The sequence below is a fragment of the Phoca vitulina genome, unplaced genomic scaffold (assembly GCF_004348235.1).
Source record: "Phoca vitulina isolate PV1807 unplaced genomic scaffold, GSC_HSeal_1.0 scaffold31, whole genome shotgun sequence".
Taxonomy (NCBI): domain Eukaryota; kingdom Metazoa; phylum Chordata; class Mammalia; order Carnivora; family Phocidae; genus Phoca; species Phoca vitulina.
The window spans coordinates 23,379,550-23,402,909 of record NW_022589734.1 but is presented as its reverse complement, the minus strand read 5'-3'; the positions used below and the strand labels follow the sequence as shown (position 1 = coordinate 23,402,909).

The 23,360-nt window shown below is 40.0% G+C and overlaps 1 protein-coding gene across 1 annotated transcript in view; it reads right to left on the bottom strand.

Moving 5' to 3' along the window:
• MRS2 (magnesium transporter MRS2) overlaps positions 1-21,898 on the bottom strand; it is a 34,029-nt gene extending 12,131 nt beyond the window's left edge. Inside the window, exons 1-9 of the mRNA XM_032424875.1 lie at positions 21,727-21,898; positions 19,905-19,978; positions 17,323-17,359; positions 16,019-16,131; positions 6,634-6,807; positions 4,648-4,778; positions 4,089-4,205; positions 2,651-2,803; positions 2,302-2,419 (exon numbers count right to left, since the gene is read on the bottom strand). Of these exons, the coding sequence (XP_032280766.1) occupies positions 2,302-2,419; positions 2,651-2,803; positions 4,089-4,205; positions 4,648-4,778; positions 6,634-6,807; positions 16,019-16,131; positions 17,323-17,359; positions 19,905-19,978; positions 21,727-21,898 (1,089 nt within the window). The remainder of the gene's footprint in view (positions 1-2,301; positions 2,420-2,650; positions 2,804-4,088; positions 4,206-4,647; positions 4,779-6,633; positions 6,808-16,018; positions 16,132-17,322; positions 17,360-19,904; positions 19,979-21,726) is intronic.
• Positions 21,899-23,360: the final 1,462 nt, after the last annotated feature.

The window sequence follows — 23,360 nt, the reverse complement described above, 5'->3', positions numbered from 1 at the left end:
TGAGGAAATACTGATCCAACGCCCACGGTGAGGGCAAGGCGGCCAGCTTCAGCCTGGAGGTGTGGGCGCACACACCAGGAGCCTGCAGGCCACGTAGTCTGGATGTTTATTTTAAGGGCTCAAAAACCAAAGAATAGTTTTACAGAAGAGTGACCACCAGGTTTGCTTCTTTTACAGACCACTTTTCAGAAGCGAAGGGGGGTCCTGAAGAGAGATGACATGGGCTGGACTAGGATGGCAGCCAAAGAGACCGAGAACAGGGGCGCCTGGGTGGCTCAGTTGGTTAAGCGACTGCCTTCGGCTCAGGTCATGATCCTGGAGTCCCGGGATCGAGTCCCACATCGGGCTCCCTGCTCAGCAGGGAGTCTGCTTCTCCCTCTGACCCTCCTCCCTCTCATGCTGTCTCTCATTCTCTCTCTCGCAAATAAATAAAATCTTAAAAAAAAAAAAAAAAAAAGAGACCGAGAACGGAACTTTTAGATGAATGAGGACACAATGGATAGATGAATGGATAAAGAAGATGTGTGTGTGTGGGTGGGGGTGTGTGTGTGTGTGTGTGTGTAAAATGGAATACTACTCAGTCATCAAAAAAATGAATTCTTGCCATTTTCAATGCTATGGACAGAGCTAGAAGATATTATGCAAGAGAAGTCAATCAGAGAAAGACATATGATTTCACTCCTATGTGGAATTTAAGAAACAAATGAGAGAAGCATAGGTAGGGGAAGGGAAGGAAAAATAAAGTAAGATAAAAACAGAGTGAGGCAAACCATAAGAGACTCTTAATCATAGGAAACAAGCTGAGGGTTGCTGGAGGGGAGGGGGGTGAAGGGTTGGGGTAACTGTGTGATGGGCATTAAGGAGGGCACATGATGTAATGAACACTGGGTGTTATAGAAGACTGATGAATCTGACCTCTACCTCAAACTAATACACTGTATGTTAATTAATTGAATTTAAGTAAAATAAAATTAAGAAAAAAAAAGATTAATGAGGACACAGAGCCAGAGTGTGCTGAATGCATATTCAGATTATTTTCCAGAAATCCTCCAGTAAGATATTTTCTGAAAACACCAGGCTATGAAGATATGAAGAACTCTGGCAGCTTAGGGTTATATTAATGTGAAAAGGCAGCAAAGTGGAGAGTGTAAGTCTTGGGCTCAGATCACAACTGTGATTTTATTTTATTTTATTTTTATTTTTATTTTTAAAGATTTTATTTATTTATTTGACAGAGACAGACACAGTGAGAGAGGGAACACAAGCAGTGGGAGTGAGAGAGGGAGAAGCAGGCTTCCTGCGGAGCATGGAGCCCGATGTGGGGCTCGATCCCAGGACCCTGGGATCATGACCCGAGCTGAAGGCAGACGCTTAACGACTGAGCCACCCAGGCGCCCCCGCAACTGTGATTTTATAGCACAGATCACAACTGTGATTTTATAGCAAATCACTTCAATTTCCTGAGCCTATTTTCTCATCTATAAAGTAGGGATAACACATTCATCTTCTGTGATCTTGCCAAATAAAGCAAGCAAACTACCAATGCCTGGCACGTGAGAATTAGAAAAGGAATCCTTCGTTAGCATGGCCTCACTGTGTGATCCTGCTTACCGCCACCTCGGGGCATGATCCTGCGGGATCACCATCTCATCGTGAGATCCTGTGTCACCACACCCTCACAGCACTGCTTCACAGTGTAATACTGTTTTGTCAAACCTTTTCCATGTGTGGTTCCATTTGTTGAGAAACATGAGGTAACCACGGCTACAGTTATATTTATGTTACAACAGGGTCTAAAAATACTGCCTGAATTTTGAATGAATCAGAGTACACATTTTAATTCACTAGGGGTATATACATGTTAAAAGACTCTTTTTTTAAAATCCGTTTTTTTTTTTAAGATTTTATTTTTAAGCAATCTCTACTCTGCATGTGGGGCTCGAACCCACAATCCCAAGATCGAGAATTGCATGCTCCACTGACTGAGCCAGCCAGGTACCCCTTAAAATCCATTTTATTTTTATTTATTTATTTTTTTTAAAGATTTTATTTATTTATTTGACAGAGAGAGACACAGCGAGAGAGGGAACACAAGCAGGGGGAGTGGGAGAGGGAGAAGCAGGCTTCCTGCAGAGCAGGGAGCCCGATGCGGGGCTCGATCCCAGGACCCTGGGATCATGACCTGAGCCGAAGGCAGACGCTTAACGACTGAGCCACCCAGGCGCCCCCTTTAAAATCCATTTTAAAAAATGATCTTCAAAACAAAAAATAATCCCTAGATTATTGAAATAATAGTCTCACCTCTTCAAGAGAAGATTCCAAATTCATTCCAAAAGCAACTCCCATTAGTCCAAAGAGAGAAAGAGAGAAGGTTCCCATGGTCAACTGTAGGTTCAACCTCATCATCACATTACGGTGGCTGGAGAGGGGGAACACCTTAGATCAGAAGGGCCCACTAACTATACGCAGCAAATTCACGAAACCATCTATTAAAGACCACAGAAATTAAATCTACTCCTTTAAAAAAGGACATCTTTCTATGTAGCATTTATAGATGATAATGATGGTATAACTCCTCCCAAAATGACAGTTCCTTAAAAGCTTTATCACTTCAGAATTCCTTTAATTGTTCTAAAGGATGCTTTCTTACCTGTCCAGATTGATGAATATGATACTTTGTGAATCATCAATCAGTACCCTGAGTTCCCGGGTTGCATTGGAAAGATCCTCAGCTAATCGGTAGTAGTTTTCCAAGAGCAGCTCCATCTCTTCTGCATGGTCGATTCCAGCACTGCTCTTTTCACTTCAATTAAGAGTTAACATAATTAGCATACCCCCAATACACCCATCATCCATTTGGTACCAAAAACTTTCTGAATCCATATATAATATTCAACTACCAATGAAAAAAGTGGCCTTTGTTTTTTCTGTTAGGTGATTGAGGCCAATCAGTGACTGGCTTTGTCAAGTGGTCCTAAACACTATACAGAGTAAGCTGAGGGCGCAGGTTCTAGCCTACAGGCTAGATGGGTTCACTGTATTCGGTGGCCCCAAGTCGAGGGATTCTCACGCACATATGCACTACCAGTTACAGGAAAATCCACATGTGTAAATGCTGATGAATGAGTGCAAATTAGTGAAAATAAGGCAAAATAAAACTAAAAACAAACATAAAAAGCTTTTGTTTTCCAAGGTAGATACATAATGTCATTTTCATATATGAAGAAAGATGTTCTTAAATGATGTCAATAGTCACTTTGTGCCTCTATACTCATGCCTCCCCCCCCACCAAGGAGAGTAAGTAGGACTGAAGTACTCTGTGAAAGATACTTAGAGAGTATGTTAGACACAGATTGGCCTGATAGGCAAAGCAAACAAGAGTTACAAGTGTGTTCGAGTTTCCGCTACTATATTTATCTGCTATAAAACAGCCCTTATAATCTTAATTTTTCCTTATTAGAATATAGATAACTAATGTCCCAAAATGCTTAAAAAATCTGTATAGATTGTGGAAACTATACACATTACAGAGGTGTCTCCATTAATTTCTAATACTTGTCTACAAAGAACAAAAATGAAATATTCTGAGTACTTAAAAAGTAAACATTTAACTTGAGTGTGCATAAGAAGAGTAAATAATTTCTAATTCTGTAAGAGATAAAAGGTTTCTAAGGTAAGTATTTTTATATTAGACCAAAGCTACAGAATATGTGCCAGTGTCGTACTTTTCCTTCACCCCCCTCTCCCTGCCCCCACGTGAGTGTGTTTCCCTCTCTTCCACTGTACTCCCCAGGCTAAGTTATTCGGATAGATGTGTGTGCCACTTTGGGGTCAGTCCCTTGAAGACAAAGGTATGATTTATATTCATCACAGCCCAGCACAGTGACATGTACACAGTAAACACTCAATATATCCTCATTAAACTGAATCAGATGCAATACATACGGGAAAATAGTGAAACTGGGGATAAAAAGTGCCTATATTTTCTATTCTGGAGAAAACGTTATGTTCTCGAAGAAGAACCACCCTGCAGAACACAGAAGACTGATCCTAACAAAGTAAGTAACAAAGCAGGATTGTACACTCACAAGACTTGCGGGTCACTCCACTTTGTCAGACACAGCTCTTCCAGCAACTCTTCTTCATCCAAGATCTCCAAAATGGATTCTTTGAAAATTTTAATATCTGTTTCTAACTCTGACAGACTAGAAGAGTAGTTGTATAGAAATGATCAATAACATTAACTTATAAACACATTTCCCTATTAAAAAAGTATCTAAAGTATCTTATCAAGTAGACCCACTTATATATTCATGGTAAACACCAACTTGTAAAATTTTTTTTTTATATTTACCATGCACATTAAGAATCAATTCGCATCCAAAAATAAAGACCCTAATACTGCATTTTATGCAAAACAGCTTTTCAATAAACATTAGTCTATGTGCCCTTTTTAGCTTAACTTCCCACCTAGGCTACTTTCCTACTTTGAAGGCACAGAGAGAAAACCATTACCATTAGCAAAACTAGTTGGTATTTTTTTTTTTGTATCTGAATTAATGTTATACATTTTCTATCAGGACTACTTAAAGAGAAGCTTCAGATATTTTTGTCTACCTCCCAAATTGGTAAATCACCCATATTTACCTTTTGCCATTTTGTAGTAAGATGTGCAGTTTGCTTTTGTCTACAGAAGAATGTTTGGGATCCACTAAAGCTTCCAATGTCTCAAGGATCAGTGGCTGCAAAATGCTAAGTTTCCCCTGAAGAGTGCTGATCTAGATAACAACATGACCTTTCATAAGAATCAAAACAATCTTTTTAGAATACTCAGGGTCAGTGAATCCTCTGATTAAACACAGAAATCTGTAATAGCTAGAAAGGCTGGTAATGTTTCAGAACATGGTCAGGGCTGGAATGATTAAAAAACCAGATCTACCAGGTTAAAAGATAACCATGCATAATGCTACCAGGCTTGCATTTGGTGGACTGGGAATTAACTCTTGTAAGAGTCTTCCCCCACAAACATTTATTATGAAAAGAATGCAAGATTGATTAAAATAAAGCCTGCCATCCATGGTTAAAACACATACTTTAGACTTGGTAAACAATACCCATGTTCTTTGTAAACAGAATACAGTTCAAAATTCCTGTGAAAAAAATTCTTCCAAAAACCAAAACATAACTTGGGATTTTAAGAAATCAAGCAGTGTCAGGGCGCCTGGGTGGCTCAGTCGGTTTAGCATCTGCCTTCAGCTCAGGTCATGATCCCAGGGTCCTGGGATCGAGCCCCGCATCGGGCTCCTTGCTCAGCGGGGAACCTGCTTCTCCCTCTGCCTGCTTCTCCCCCTGCTTGTGCTCTCTCTCTCTCTCTGACAAATGAATGAATGAAAGAAAATCTTAAAAAAAAAAAAAGAAATCAATCAGTGTCAAGTCAAAAGTACACTTATTATTTAGGCATCCAGCAGGAAAGCACTGATACAGCTACACCCATTGTTAAAATACTGAAATACTTCCATACCAGTTGGTAAACAGTGTAAGAGAATTAAGCAGTGACTGGAGAAACGACGAATGGCATAAATGCCAGCATGTACTACTTACCTCAGCACGAGCTCGACAGAGCTTATTCAGCCCATGTAGCCTGCCACTGACCGCACCTTCCCTCCTTTCCCTCCCCGGCACGTTCCCTGTTCAGGAACTGTGCCCCAACTAGTCACCATCTCCTCGGCTGGTACTAGCTGGTGCTCCTCCCTCATGAACCTGAGCGAGTGGGGGATGTAGCCATTTCCTATTCCCTCGGTACAGCAGGGCAGACGAAAGGAAGGGTCCTGGGTTGATCCAATCCTCACCCACTGCACGTCCTCTTTCCCTGCTTCCTTCCCTCACTCTGGTTAGCATGCCCTAGAACCAACTGTTGCGTGCAGCCAGTTCCTGAACAGTACTATCCTGACTACTGGGGGGAAGAAAAGATCATGAACAATTTGTGGGGCCAGGAGGGCAGTGACCACCGTTGTTCAGGGCCTGACAGGGTCCCTAGACACCCAGTAACTATCCACATAATGGGGGAATCATTAGAAGAATTACACCTGGTTCCTATGTCAAAGTAGGTCTCAAACAGTGGCATCATCTAGCGGTCTCCAAGGACTGTACACACAAATCAGAGTGATATGCGAAGTATTAGAATTACTTGAGCTGTAATGTTTATCATGTGTATGCAGTTTTACAACACACAATTTAGTTACAGAATAAAATGGAATACATTTAAAACTCTTTTGATATGTTCTCTTATATCCTATTTAGGATGTTAAGTATTTTGAATTATCACCCCTAAAATACAGTTATCAAAATTATACAAAGGACAGCCAACTTAAAATGTGCTTAACTGAGTGAATGTCATCGTATGACGCTCAAAGAGACTCTATAAACTGTACCTGGAGACCTCGGATCCATCTGATTGGGTCATACAGCTTAACAAGTAAGTACTTTCTCTGCCCAGGACCCTCACAGATGCTTTTGTTTGGAGGCAGGGTGTGGTTAGGGAAGGTGCCACTGAAACAATACCAACTTGTCTTCCTACTCAACAGCACTTTAAAACAAGAACAAATTCAAGAAGTGAAGTAAGAACAGGCTTACCCAATACTGTAGGAGGGCTTCTGTAGCCCGGAACTCAAAAGGTAAGGGGTGGGTGACAAGCTGTCCTTCCCCAGCCAACTGTGAAGGGAGTTCCCGGAACAGCCATCGCTCTAAATTTAAATTACGATAATCTAATATCAGAAGACACTCTGGAGTTATCACAGCTTTCAAATACTGCAAAAAAAAAAAAAAAAAAAAAAATTATCCATATGTACACACAAGCACACACACATGCATACATGAAAGGTGCAGAGCTATAGGAAAAGAACATTCATAAAACAGGGTTTAATACTGTTTTAATTCTGTATTAAGCCTAAACCAAATCACTATTAAAAGAAAAAAAAAAAAAGACATTTTTTAAAGAAAGGAAGCCTAAAAATATATGTACTTCTCACTCAATCTCAACACAACTGGAATTAAGCTACATATCAAGACTTCCAGGATAATCAGAAGAACAACAGGGAACAAAGAAAACAAGATAAGGTATTCTTAAGTCATGTATTTGGTAGACTTTTAGAAAAGATTTAGTTTAATCATGATTACTTTGGCTGAAGTGGGAAAGTTGCCTTTTTAAACTGTCACCAAAATATATTAAGCTAATTTGAAATTATAAAGATAAAACATAGCCTTAGTACTCTAATTTAGAGCACCAAGAAATTAGAAATTTATTCTAAAGACTGGCATCCGTTAAGTGAGAAGAGTAGTCTGTGGCCACTGTATTAGTGATATAAAAATTAGAGATTTTTCACATTTTTCCCCAACATATTATGAAAATTTTTCTACATAAAAGTTGAAAAATTACACAGTGAACACCTATATACATATCATTTAGACTGTACAAATAACATTCTGCTAAATTTGCTTTATCACACACTTCTCTCTTCATCAAAGAGATAATTCTTTTAAAAAATGATCAGGGGGAAATACTACTTTAATTCCAGTATACTTATCAGTGCTATCTTAGTTTCAGGTGTACAATATAGTGATTCAGCAATTCTATACATTACTCAGTGCTCATTCGTGGTAAGTGTGCTCTTTATTCCCCAACATCTATTTCCCCCATCCCCCACCCACCTCCCCTCTGGTAACCATCTGTTTGTTCTCTATAGTGAAGAGTCTGTTTCTGCCTGTGCTCTCTTCTAGGATTTTTATGGTTTCAGGTCTCACATTTAGGTCCTTAATCCATTTTAAGTTTATTTTTGTGTATGGTGTAAGAAAGTGGTCCAGTTTCATTCTTTTGGATAAGGCCGTCCGGTTTTCCCAGCACCATTTATTGAAGAGACTGCCTTTTTCCCACTGCATATTCTTGCCTCCTTTGTCGAAGATTAATTATCTCTGGGTTTTCTATTCTATTCCTCATCTATTTTTGTACTATTACCATACTGTTTTGATTACTACAGCTTTGTAGTATATCTTGAAATCTGGGATTGTGATGCTTCCAGCTTTTTCTTTTTTAAGACTGCTTTGCTAATTGGGGTCTTTTGTGGTTCCATACAAATTTTAGGATATTTGTTCTAGTCCTGTGAAAACTGCTGTTGGTGGGAGGAAAAGATGGTGGTGGAGTAGGACACTAGGCTTGCCTCCTCCCACCAATACAACTAGGTAACTATTAAACCATCCTAAGTACCCCAGAAATCAATCTGATGATTGGCAGATCAAACTCCACAACCAAAAGTAGAGGCGAGGCCACAAAGAAGGTAGGAAGGATGGAGCTGCAACTTGTAGCCGCGGTGGTGGGGAGGGAGCCGTGGCTGCAGGGAAGGACACGAGATAAACTAGCACACAGGACAGCGCACAGGAAAAACAAATCCCCACAGCAACTGGCTTGAAAAGCAGGAGAGCCTGAATTTCATGAGTTCTTGTAACCAGTGGGGCTTAAAGCCTGGAGTTTTAAAGGTCAGCATGCTTAGAGCACAGAGGACACTGGGGCAGCTCTTGGAGAAAAGGCAGGGCAAACAGACCTTGGACATACAGCATGGAAACAGCAATCTGAAGAGCACCTGGGGCACACAGTGGGGAAATGTTAGTTGCTCATCTTGGAATGTGTCCCAGAGAGGCACCATTCATGGAGAGACCACTCTAGGAACAAAGGAACAGGTAGGCGCCATTTCCCTCCCCTGCCGCTCAGCATAAACACAGAGGCACCTGCAGAAACCAGCCTAGCAGTGACCCTCGCTACCTAACTCGCTTACACCAAGTCTCACCACCCCTCGCTCTGGTGGAACAGGTCGTCTCAGTCACGCCTGTCTCAGTCCCAGCACAGCAGGCCCCCTCCCCGAGAAGACCAGCCCAATCCCCTGCTCATACTGCATCTCCTGACCCAGGAGTTTCGTGAGGCCTTAGTTTCCATGGCGGTAGCAACAGCTCTCATTTCACAAGCAGACCAGAGCACACCTAGTTAAAATGTGCCACATTCAGGCTAGGGACCAAACATTGTCCACAACAGGCAAAGAGAGCCTCTGCAGATGACTGGCCTGAAGGATAAAGTGGCCAGGACACAACAGAAGAGCTCTCCCAGCACACACTGGAGATACTCGCAGAAGTGCCAGGCCCTGGGAAACAAGGGACACCACACTGCAGGAACTACAGGACCTCTTTTTCATAAGGCCATTATCTTTTTTTTTTTTAAGATTTTATTTATTTGACAGAGAGAGACACAGTGAGAGAGGAAACACAAGCAGGGGGAGTGGGAGAGGGAGAAGCAGGCTTCCCCGCGGAGCAGGGAGCCCGATGCGGGGCTCGATCCCAGGACCCTGGGATCATGACCTGAGCCGAAGGCAGACGCTTAACGACTGAGCCACCCAGGTGCCCCAAGGCCATTATCTTTAAGAACAGGAGACGTAACTGACTTTCCTAACGCACAGAAATAGGCACAGAGACTTAGACAAAATGAGAAGACAGAGGAATTTATACCAAATGAAAGAACAGGACAATGCCACAGCCAGAGATCTAAGCAAAGCATACATAAGTAACATGCCTGATGGAAATTTAAAACGATGATGATCATAAGGATACTCGCTGAAACTGAGAAAAGAGTGGAGAACATCAATGAGATCCTTAATGAGATGAGGAATAATAAAGAGATAAAGGGGTCAATAAATGAAATGAGAAACATTTCGCTTGATGGAATGAAGAAAAGGCTGGAAGAAGCAGAGGAATGAATTAATGACCTAGAAGACAGAGTAATGTAATCAAGCTGAACAAAAAGGAGGAAAAAGAATTATGCAACAGGAGAACAGACTTATGGAACTCAGTGACTCTATCAAATGTAATATCATTCATATTGTAGGAGTCCCAGGAGAGAGAGAAAACTGGGTAGAGAATTTACTTGAAGAAGTAATAGCTGAAAACTTCCATAATCTGGGTAATGAAACAGATATCAATTCAGGAGGCAAAGAACTCCCAACAAAATCAACAAAAGCATATCTACACCAGACATACTGTAATTAAAATGGCAAAATATAGTGATAAAGAAAAAAATATAAAAAGCAGCAAGACAAAGATGATAGTTACATACAAAGGAAACCCCATAAAGCTATCAGCAGATTTTTCAGCAGAAACTTTCCAAGACAAAGGGGTGGCATGATGTATTTTAAGTTCTAGATGGGAAAAACCTGAAGCCAAATATACTTTATCCAGCAAGGCTATCATTCGGAATAGGAGAGTGAGAGTTTCCCAGAGAAACAAAAACTAAAGGAGTTCATGACAACTAAACCAGCCCTGCAAGAAATATTAAAGGGGAATCTTTGAGTGCAAAGGAAAGACTAAAAATGACAGTATGAAGTTTAGAAACACAAAAGCAGTAAAAATGAATATACCTATAAAAAATCAATGAACTCACAAAATGAAAGGATATAAAATGATACCATATACCTAAAACTTGGGGGGCGGGGGGGGGGGGAAGAATGGTTCCAAACTTAAATGACCATCAACTTCATAAAGACTGCAATATGTAGATGTTATATACAAATGTAATGATGACCACAAGTCAAAACCAATTATAGATATGTAAAAAAATAAAGGACTCCAAGTCTATCACTAAAGAAACCCAGCAAACCATGAAAGAAAGACAAGAAAGGATCAGAGAAAATCTTGAGAAACAACCACAAAATAAAGTGGCATAAATACATTTCTACCAATAATTACTTTGAATGTAAGTGGACTAAACATTCCAATCAAAAGACATAGGGTATCAGAATGGATTAAAAAAACAAGACCGATCTATCTGCTGCTTACAAGAGACTCATTTTAGACCTAGACACAGATTGAAAGTGAGGGGATGGAGAAGCATTTTTCATGCAAATGGAAGTGAAAAGAAAGCCAGAGTAGCAATACTTTTATTGGACAAAATAGACTTTGAAACAAAGACTGTAATATGAGACAAAGAAGAACACTATATAATAATAAAAGGGACAATCCAACAAGAAGATATAACAATTGTAAATATTTATGCACCCAACATGGGAGCACCCAAATACACAAAACAGTTAATAACAAATATAAAGGAAGTAATTAATACTAATACAATAATAGTAGGGGGCTTTAACACCCTACTCACATCAATGGACAGATCATCTAAACAGAAAATCAACAAGGAAACAATGGCTTTGAATAACACACTGAGCCAGATGGATTTAACAGATATATACAGAACATTCCATCCTAAAACAGCAAAATGCACATTCTTTTCAAGTGTATGTGGAACATTCTCCAGAATAGATCATGTATTAGGCTACAAAACAAGCCTCAATAAATTAAAAAAGACTGAAGTCATACCATGCATCTTTACTGACCACAATGCTATGAAACTAAAAATCAACCATAAGAAAAAATCTGGAAAGAACACAAATATATGGAGGTTAAATAATATGCTACTAAACAATGAATGGGTCAACCAGGAAATAAAAGAAGAAATAAAAAGGCACATGGAAACAAAGGAAAATGAAAATACAATGGTTCAAAACCTTTGGGATACAGCAAAAGCGGTCCTAAGAGGGAAATATATAGCAATACAGGCCTTCCTCAAGACACAAGAAAAATCTCAAACAACCTAATCTTATACCTAAGGAAGCTAGAAAAATAATAACAAAGCCTAAAGCCAGCAGAAAAAAGGAAATAAAAAAGATTAGAGCAGAAATAAATGATACAGAAACTAAAAATACAATAGAACAAATAAATGAAACCAGGAACTGTTTTCTTGGGGAAAAAAATCAATTAAAATAGATAAACCCTAGCCAGACTTAACAAGAAAAAAGAACCAAAAATAAAAATCGCAAATGAGAGAGGAGAAATAATAACTAACACCGCAAAAATACAAACAGTTATAAGAGATTATGAAAAACTATGCCAACAAACTGGACAACCTAGAAGAAATGCTTAAGTTCCTAGAAACTAGTACCAAAATTGAAACAGACTGATATAGAAAATTTGAAGACTAATTACCAGCAATGAAATTCAATCAGTAACCAAAAAACTCCCAACAAACAAAAGTCCAGAACCAGAAGGCTTCACAGGTGAATTCTACCAAACATTTAAAGAAAAATTATTATCCATTCCTCTCAAACTATCCAAAAAAAAAAAGGAGAAAGGAAAACTTCCAAATTCATTCTATGAGGCCACTGTCACCCTGACACCAAAACCAGATAAAGTTACCACATACACACACAAAAAAAGAATCACAAGCCAGTATCTCTGATGAACACAGATGCAAAAATCCTCAACAAAATACTAGCAAATCAAATCCAACAATACATTAAAAATACATTAAAATAATCATTCACCATGATCAAGTGGGATTTATTCCTGGGATGTAAAGGTGGTTCAATATTCACAAATCAATGTGATACATCACATTCACAAGAGAAAGGATAAAAACCACATGATCATTTCCATAGATGCAGAAAAAGCATTCGACAACGTACAACATCCATTCATGATAAAAACCTCCCACAAAGTCAGATTAGAGGGAACATACCTCAACATAAAAAGGCCAAATATGAAAAACCCACAGCAAACATCATACTCAAAAAACTAAGCATTTTCCCTAAGATCAGGAACAAGATAAGGATGTCCAGTCCCACCACTTTTACTCAACACAGTACTGGAAGTACTAGCCACAGCAATGAGACAACAAAAAGGAAAACAAGCATCCAAATTGGTAAGGAAGAAGTAAAATTTTCACTATTTGCAGATGACATACAATATATAGAAAAACCTTAAAGACCACCAAAAACCCGCTAGAGCTGATACACGAATTCAATAGTCGCAGAATACAAAACCAAGGTACAGAAATCTCTTGTATTTCTATACGCCAGTAATAAAGCAGCAGCAAGAGAAATCAAGAAAACAACCCCATTCACAACTGCACCAAAAACCGTAAGATACCTAGGAATAAACTAACCAAAGAAGTAAAAGATCTGTACTCAGAAAACTACGAACACTTATGAAAAATTGAAGAAGACACAAAGAAATGGAAAGACATTCCATGCTCATGAGTTGGAAGAACAAATATTGTTCAAATGTCTATACTACCCAAAACAATCTACACATATAATGCAATCCCTATCAAAATACCAACTGCATTTTTCACAGGACTAGAACAATCTTAAAATTTGTATGGAATCACAAAGACCCCGAATAGCCAAAGCAATGTTGAAAAAGAAAAACAAAGCTGGAGGCATCGCAATTCTGGACTTCAAGCTCTATTACAAAGCTGCCGTCATCAAGACGGTATTGTACAGGCACAAAAACAGACACAATGATTGATGGAAAGGAACAGAAAACCCACAAATGGACCCACAACTATCTGGTCAACTAATCTTGACAAAGCAGGAAAGAATGTCCAATGGAAAAAAGACAGCCTCTTCAACAAATGGTTTGGGACAACTGGGCAGCCTCATCCAAAAGAATGAAACTGGACCACTTTCTTACACCATACACAGAAATAAATTAAAAATGGATTAAAGACCTAAATGTGAGACCTGAAACCATAAAAATCCTAGAAGAGAACACAGGTAGTAACTTTTTTTGACACTGGCTGTAGTAACATTTTTCTAGACATATCTCCTGAGGTGAGGAAACAAAAGCAAAAATGAAGTATTGGGACTACATCAAAATAAAAAGCTTCTGCACAGCAAAGAAACAGTCAACAAAACTAAAAGGCAACCTACGGAATGGAAGAAGATATTTGCAAATGACATATCCGATAAAGGGATAGTGTCCAAAACATAAAGAACTGATCCAAAAAACAAATAATCCAATTAACAATGGGCAGAAGACATGAACAGACATTTCTCCAAAGAACACATCCAGGTGGCCAACAATAGACACATGAAAAGATGCTCATTATCACTTATCATCAGGGAAATGCGAATCAGAACTACAATGAGACACACCTGACTTAACAGAATGGCTCAAATCCACAACACAAGAAACAACAGTGCTGGTGAGGATGTGGAGAGAAAGGAACCCTCCTGCACTGTTGGTGGGAATGCAAACTGGTGCAGCCACACTGGAAAACAGTATGGAGGTTCCTCAAAAGGGTAAAAATAGAGCTACCCTACGATCCAGCAATTGCAGTACTGGGTATTTACCCAAAGAATACAAAATACAGATTCAAAGGGATACATGTACCCCTATGTTCACAGCAGCATTATTTACATAGCCAAGATATGGAAGTGGCCCAAGTATCCACTGGTTGATGAATGGATAAAGAAGATATGGTATATGTGTATCATGGAATATTATTCAGGCATAAAAAAGAATGAAATCTTGCCATTTGCAAAGATATGGATAGAGCTAGAGAGTATAATTCTAAGCAAAATGAGTCAGAGGGACAAATACCACATGATTTCACTCATAAGTGGAATTTAAGAAAGTAAACAAAGGAGTAAAGGAAGAAAAAAAAAAAGACAAACCAAGAAGCAGACTCTTAACTATAGAGAATAAACTAATGGTTACTGGAGGGGAGGTAGGTAGGGGATGGGGGAAAAAGGTCATGGGGATTAAGGAGTACACTTGCTATGAGGAGCACTGGTGATTAAAATAAAAACTTAGAGGCGCCTGGGTGGTTCTTCCGGTTAAGTGCCGTCTGCCTTCAGCTCAGGTCATGATCCTGGAGTCCCGGGATTGAGCCCCGCATCGGGCTCCCTGCTCAGTGGGGAGTCTGTTTCTCTCTCTGCCCCTCACCCTGCTCGTGTTCTCTCTCTCTCTCAAATGGATAAATAAAATTAAAAAATAAAAACTTTAAAAAAATAAAAATGCTGTTGGTATTTTGATAGGGATTGCATTAAATCTGTAGATTGCTTTGGGTGGTATAGACATTTTAACAATATTTGTCCTCCCAATCCATAAGCACAGAATATCTTTCCATTTCTTTGCGTCATCTTTAGTTGTTCATCAGTGTTTTATTGTTTTCAGAGTACATGTCTTTCACATCCTTGGTTAAGTTTCTTCCTAGATATTTTATTATTTTTGGTACAATTGTAAATGGGACTGTTTTCTTAATTTCTCTTTCTGATGCTTCATTATTAGTGTATTGAAATGCAACTGACTTCAGGGGCACCTGGATGGCTCAGTTGGTTAAGCCTCTGCCTTTGGCTCAGGTCATGATCTCAGGGTCCTAGGACCAAGCCCCATGTCAGGCTCTCCACTGAGCAGGGTGTCTGTTTCTCCCTCTGCCTCTCCTTCCACTCTTGCTTGCACTCTCTCTCTCTCTCTCAAATAAAATCTTCAATCTTAAAAAAAAAAAAAAAAGGGAGGAAAGGAGGTCTAATGTCTACTGCAGGGCCCATATCATCGAGAACCATGTCTCATCTATTTCTGAACCCTAGACTTCAGCTCACCAAAATTACATATGTTCAGATTTACTCTGAATCACAAGGCAAATTATATTAAGTGCACTCTCAGTAGGCAGGGGAAGATACAATTTATTTTAGGAAGCTTTTGGTTAAAATAAAAATTTAAGTTAAAATTATAAACTTCAGGGGATATTCCTGGTCTATTTGGAGAACCAGAATATATTCTTGGTAGCTGAAGTTATACTCTAATGACATGTAAATGTATACAACTGAACATGTATGTCTATTATAAGTCAAGATTCTTTTTCTTATCATTTCAGAAACCAGAGACCAAATTCAAGCAGTGAGAACAGGGACTGCAGTCATAACTTTTCCTACATAAAATAGAGCAGAGTTATGCCTTTCATGTACAGCATCCATGAAAGAGGAGTTCCACTCACAATGACACGTTATACTATAAAGTATCCTATGTTTCACACACCCATTTCATTACAAAATTGCTTTTAACCTAGATATTGATCAAGACAGCTAGGAAGTAACTTCTGTAAGATTCCAGTGAGAAATGTAGATGACATAAAACCCTTTACCTCCATTCTCATGATAATCCTATTGTTTCTGGTTGTGATGCTCATCACATGCTGAAACCTCAAATCTCTGGCTTGAAGACCTAATTCTTGATATAAGTCAGTTTTCTTCTTTTCTATAAAAGAAATATTTTTAACAAAGACAGTGGGCCAAACCAATCAATGGAAGCCTTTGGTATCAGGGCACCCTTTCCACCATCATTTTCTACTACCAGAAACAAGCCAAAATAAGTCTTTTTAACAGCCATTTTTACCTCAAAAACATATGCTAAATTTGGTCAAACTCCAATAATTCTTTTTTCATCTTACCCATACTTCATAAAATTTCTTTGTATTTGGATGTCCCTTGGGACCAGTGTAAAAATCCACAGCCACACACAATTAAGACAGTATCAATTCCAAGCTCTAGAAACGGATTTTTATTTTTAAATACAGATTATACGGAACTACATTTCTGATGTTGTCTATCTTCAGTATTTTAAATCTGTGAACAGTGAATTCAATTTTCTTGGTTCCTGGACTAATACAAAATGAGAAAATAGTTTTCTCACTAGATTCTCCCACTGAAAACTAACCTTATTACTTAAGAGAAAGCATAACGGATGAAGAAACTCAAGAAACGGTTCAAGTGGCATCTATAGTTGTGGTGTCCAATCACACCTGTGACACAGCGCTATAATTAGAACAGTCACTGGAAGGAGATAATGGGCAAAAAATACCCCAAATTTCCCACCAGGATCTCGGCAAGAGCAGGAACAGGATCATGGGGCTGGAAGCACACGGGAGATCTGAATGAAGCCTGCATCTGAGGTCAGATAGTGAAGTGATGCTTAGTTTCCTTTCATAAAGTAATTGTCCGTAAGAGCGACCATCAGCAGAGCGCCGTCTGGTGCCCCGCCCCTCCTGTCTCGTCCCCCATTGCCACCGCGATGTCGGTAGTACTACGTAAGTCTGCCTTAAACGTGGAACAGGAGATGTGCACGTGGAGCAGGGCACGGAAAGGGAGACTCAAGAGACAAAACGTGCTCCAGCTGCACAGCCGCCTCTGCTCTCAGAAAACTCCTCTAACATCGTTAGAGAGAGCGGCTCCTGACAAAGAAACAGAAACCAGTTCTGGGAGAACAGGCACAATCCAGGTGTCGCCAGATCCAATCAGGACTGATGGACAAATGCTGAAGATAGATCTCTTTCAATACACCCATACACACAAAGACTATCCTACTCGGAACACTGCAGTTTCTTGATTTTCATCAGATTCACTCACACTGATTTAAAAAGTGATTTGTAAGAAAATGAAAGATACTCACCAAAAGAAGTAACATTTCCCTCTTTGTCAAATTTTGTCTGAAGAGAGATAATACAAACAAAATATTATTTTCTCCCAAACGACTAAGCTCTTTACAGTATTATACCATATGGTATTATGATAGCAAATACGGCAGTGCACAGATAAGCCGTAACTGCTTCTTTAGGTTAAATTCAGTTGAGTTAAGGGTTAAAAGAATCCCTTTCTCCTCTGCTAGGACAAATGTGACCTTTGATTAACTTTCTGTCTTGGCTCCCCTGGAAATCTGATAAGAGTATCAGTTGTGTTACTAAGCAACATTGCTTATGGTAAAAACGCTCAATGCCTGGTAGATTGCTTAGGGCCAGGAAGACCATAAACGAATTACGGATGCCTGGTGGGAAGCCATCCCCCTGCTTCTCCTTCAGTGGCGTGGCTCTTATAACTGGCCGTGTTCCCTGCAGGAATGCTGCATAGGCTTTGGAGATGGTTACAAGAGATACCAGCACTAAAAGGTATGGGGCTTCTAAGCTAAGGTGGAACTCGCACCCACCTTTAAGAACATCAACTCCTTGCACCTGCTGTCACACAGGGTCCAGAGAAGCCGCTGGATGGCTGCAAGGACTTCTCTGGAAGAGGAAACACCTGATGCTGCCCTTGTGCGTTTCCTATCCTTTATCTTTCTGAACTGAGTGAGACCACATGTGGCTTATCTTGCGAATCTAAGTATCTACTGGAGGCTATGGAGTCTCTCTGGTGAGTGTTGTAGAATCAACAAAGATTTACAGAAAAGGCCTCTTCTGATAGTTTGAAGAGAGGACATGATGCAGAAAATATACTTACTTCCTATAAAGCAGAGGAAACATTTTTCTGAAATACTTGTCCACAAGTATTGAATACTTGTCAAGTGTGAATATGTGCTGGAATGTACTAATTACTACTAAATACGCATGTTCAGAAAGACTGTAAGGTCCACCTGAAGGTACAAGTGCTGGGTTCTTACCACGGAAATGCATGCTCTGTTAACAGCAAGAGAATAAAATCTCACAGTGTATATTTTAGCTTGCTCTTCACAAGCAAAGATAAGAGCAATGTGAGTACCATAAGCCATCAGTGTTCAAGGGCAAATTTACATCAAAAGAAACTATTTTGTGTAATATAGACTAGCTTTCTTCAAATTTATTTCACAAATAATATATCTGCTACAGAAAATTTGAAATAAAGTAAAATAAAATAAATCACATGGAATAAGACAAATTTTAGAGAAAAGCATGCCAATATTTTATTGAATGTTCTCCCAGACTTTTCCTACTCAATATATTCGTGTTACACTTTTCTGCAGTCTCTCCTCCATTTTCAACTTAATACAGGAGTATTTTTGCATCTTAATATTTATCTTTACTGTTTTCCTTTAATGAGATATTTTCTGATAAAAATCATACAAACTGATTTTTTTAAATGTTTATCTTGTAAAGTAACATCATCTAGAGTGAGCTGATTAGCAAGCTCTCATTTCAAATAGTATCAACTAATTTTCTTAAGTGTTCTTGGGACACAATGATTTCACCTGCAAAGGACCTTCTTTCAATATTTAGTATCTGAATTTATTCTTAACCAAACTGGCCAAATGTTCTAGAACATTGAATAACAGTATTAACTTTCATACGTAATTCTGGGGGTTATTTTGTTTGCATAGTTTATAAAGAAAAGTTATGTTAATAAGCCTAAATAATGATGATAATGACTAATATATATTGAATGCTTACATGTGTGAGGGTTTTATATACAGTCGTAATTCAAACCTCACAACAGTTCTATAAGGTAGGTACTATAACCCCCAGTTTATAGATGAGAAAACAAAGGCATAAAGATGTTATCATACCCTGTCAGAGTCCACCAAGTTAATACTAAGAGCAGAGCTGAGATCTGAATTTAGGAATGCTAGTTCAGAACAACCACATTACTTTTTTTAATTCAACTTTTTCTAAAAAAAAAATTAAAGCTCTACAAAAAAGTTGCAAGAATATCTTACAACCAATTCCCATGTGACTTTCACCTAGTCATCTTTTGCTAACATTTTGCCCCGATGGCCTAATTTTTCTCTTTCGAGATATGTGGGTGGGATACACATTATTTCTTATTATTTCATTTTCTCCTGAATCTTTTCAGAGAAAGCTGCAGAGATCATGAACCTTCAAAGCATGCACTCTTAAATATTACACTTCGCTGCCTTCAAAATGCTTCTGCATATATCACGTTGCATAGCACAGGATCAAGCACCTACAGCTAACAGCCTTCAAGGACTTCCACATGGATTCACAGGGAAATCTTGAGTAGGAAGTGCTGAACTGTGATTCGAACAACCAGTTCTAGGATTAAAAGAAGACTTCCACAGTCAATAGCAAAGTTCCAAGGGTGCTGTTAAGTAAATCTAGCTGGCACTCAGGTCACTAGCTAAAAAACACAAAGACAAGAGGACTTAGAAGTATAATGATTCACTATAAAACAAAAAATAAGTTATTACCTTGGCCAACCAGTCTAACTCAGTTAACTTAGTAAGTATGGGAAGTACTCTGTGTAAGTTTATCGAACGTCCATACTCACCACAGTAAACACTGGCGCTACACTGGCTAAAGTAGCTTGAGAGGCATCAGAAGTTCGGAACCGGCGCATTTCACCTGAAGAATAAATCAGAGAATTCTCTGTGATCATACAATAGGTATTAACATACAGCTACAAGATAACTCTCATATTATGTGGTCTTCTGACTATTTTACTATTTTTTGGAAACTTTTTCCTAGAAGAAAAAGAAGAAACACTCTTACTTGCTAACGTTAACATCTGTAGGGGATTATGTTAGATTTGGCAGGGAATGTTTTTTAAAAGTAACGGCTTAGGTGAGGTACTAGAATAATTTATGGATTGCAACCGCCTTTATTCTAATTATTACTGGTACCTCAAAGTCAAATGAACAAATATGTAACAGTGTTCTGAGATTAAAATGTTCACCTTTTTTTGCATAATTTAAAAAGGCTCTTCATGAAAATTATACTGGTAAATATATTTCAGAAAACATAGATCCTCAATACCACCAGTTTCAGCATTCCAATATCAGGATTATTTGATGTATAAATTATGAAACCTAGATTTTACTTCCATATTAACTTTTCCACATACTTTACTAGTGAATACTTATGAAATAAGCCCTTGAACTGGAACGCAGGCCCCAGTGAACTGGAATGAAGAAAAATCTTTATTTGAAAATAAGTCTATTTAAAACGTGATTAGATTGAGTCGAAATGAGTTCTGAAGTGTAACCACGTAAATTTAATGACTGACAAAGGACACCATTCAAAATACTAGACATAAAAGGAATGGGCAGAAAGTGTAAAGATATTACCAATTATTTTCTGCTTCCAAAGTAATCATGTTGACTCCACAGAACATGCAGAAATATTCTCATTTCTGATCTTACTCCTTCCCATTACATATAGCGTCTCATGTAATTTGTTAGCATCTGAGGTTTGTTGTTTCCCTTTTACAGAAGGCTCAGAGGAATAAAGGTAAAAGAGCCATAAATCAGCATTTTGCTAACCAGCCACAAGTTAGATAAAACGTTTCCACTGAGATTCTGAATCTCAGTGTTTTGTCCTAAAACAGCAGATGGGCTGAAACTGGGTTCCCAAGCATTATTAAAGGAGGGAATACGGGGTGCAGCCCAATTCAGACTCTGGTGAGTGTGGGGGTGGAGAGTTACCGCAGAAGGATTCTGAGTACAGAACTGGGAAAACGTGAGAACAGCGCGATCCTTTTGAGAGCCACACATTTCCTGTCGCTTGTTTCTGAGCAATATTAGCACCTACATTCTCACATTTGTGAAAATGTTAACATTTGCTTTATCATTTGGTGAAAAAATAAGTAACTCCGATTCCTCCTCCTCCCCACTACCGACCCTGCGGCTTGTTACACCTGCTTGAAGAACAGATCTTTCTCAGGAGCCGCTCTTACTATGAAATCCCGAAGTTTTCAGCCTCATCTACAGGTGCGTCCCCATTCCTTACTTGAACACCTGGAAAAATGTTATCAATGTCCAAAGGGAAGAAGGCTGGGAAGAGAAATACTTAGATAAGGGCGACACTCTCACTAAAAAACCACCCAAAAAACCCTTCCCACCAGGGCGCTCCAGCGGGGAGACCCGCAGCGAGGGGCGTGGGGACCCCAGAGCGTCACGGCGCACAGGCTGGTCCGCACGGGGGGCCGCCGGGACTCCCGGACGCGCGCCCCAAGGGCGGACCCGGCGCCGAGGCTTGCGCGGAGCGCGGGGCAGGTACGGCCACGCCGGGTCGGGTCGGGTCGGGCGGCCGGGTCTGGGCCCTGGGGACACCCCAGACCGGCGTCCTGGGCTGCGGGGCGGGGAGCGCAGTACCTGCCACGCGGGGCCGGCGGGGCTCGCACAGCGGCGCGGCCCGGCTCTGCCCGAGGAGTTGGGCCGCGCGGCGGCAGGCGGCAACGGGGCGCGCCCCGGGGGTCAGGCCCTGGGCCAGAGTACACAGCGTGCGCCGGGGCAGGAGCCGGCTCAGGCTCCGCAGGCATTCCATGGCGTTGCAGCGAGCGGGAGGGGGCAGCAACACCCCAGCCCTTCATGCCGCGCGGTGGCTGGCCCGGCGGCGGCGACAGCGACGCGACCCCGCGCGGGTGCTTGAGGTGAGACCGCTCCGTACTGAGCATGCGCGGGCCGTGCCGCGCCTGCGTCTCCTCTCCCGCGCATGCTCGGAAGATGCCTTTGGGGTGCGCTCCTTGCGTCCGGTTGCCAATGGGAGGTCGCGTCTCGTACCTGGAAAGTGCGGGGGGCGGGCTTGGGCCGGTGGGCGGGGCGCGTTTACCTGCGCGGCGCGAGCTGTCGAACCCAAATCCTTGCGCCCTTGGAGAGGTTAGCCCGGAGCGTAAAGGGTTATTGTTCTAGGTAACTAGGCGTGTGAAGAAATACCCGGCTTGTGTATAATGCTTTGCAGTTTCTGGAGCACTTTCATACATAGGATAAAATGCGTATATTTGGAAGTGAGGAAGTTATGCCCATTCGTAACTCAATTTATATTTAAATTTATTGTAGCAGAAATAATTAACTGTCCTATGGAATGATGTACTACTGCGTGTGAAGATTGAGGAACGTAAACCCACAAGATTTACACCCTGTATTTAATCAACTGTAAGATAGTGTCAATTTCAAGGAATCATTACTTTATGTACCACCAAGAAAAAAAAATTATGCTTTCTAATTATATCATTTCAAGACTTATCCCAATTTCAGTCTTTAAAATACGAAAAAGGGTGGGTTTTAGAAGTGATTAAATACAGTATATATGCATATCTTTAAGAGAGTTAATAGACTTGTCCCTTCTACAGTAGTAATAGAAGACAGACATGAGTTTCACAGATTGCCATTCAGTCACTGTGTATAAACACAGCTAAGGAAACACAACAGAGAGCTTTCTTTTCTTTTCTTTCTTTCTTTTTTTTTTTTTTCTGTAGGGTATTGAGAATGAAGCTGAATTAGGAAGCCAGCACAGAAGAGAGGATGTTTAACTTTAGCATTGAGGGCAAAGGAAAACATCAAGCATTAAAATCTGGAAAGAACGTACCTGGTAGATTTTTCATTTTATTAACAGCTTCAGTGTTGAAGCTTCCAAAAACATGCCTTCAGAGACCTTTCTTTGAGACAGCATGATAATTCTTTTTAAAAAAATTGACCCCAGCTCAATGAGACAGCTCTGTTTAACATATCCTTGCAAAGTCTTAGAAAAGCTCTGGGACATGGCCAGACACATCACCTTGCAATTCATGTCAAGGATTTGGAATTTAATCTGGGAAGGGTAGGAGCCATGGGGGGACTTCAATGAACAGAGAGGTAATGATCTGATGTATGTTTAAATGGGTCATTCTGGCTGCGTGGGGAAGAGATTACAGAGAGATAAGTGTAGAGACAGAGAGATAGTGATGATGGTGTGTGCCAAGGTAGGTGATGGAGAAGGGGAGACAGGGTGAGCTTGCTGCTATATATTG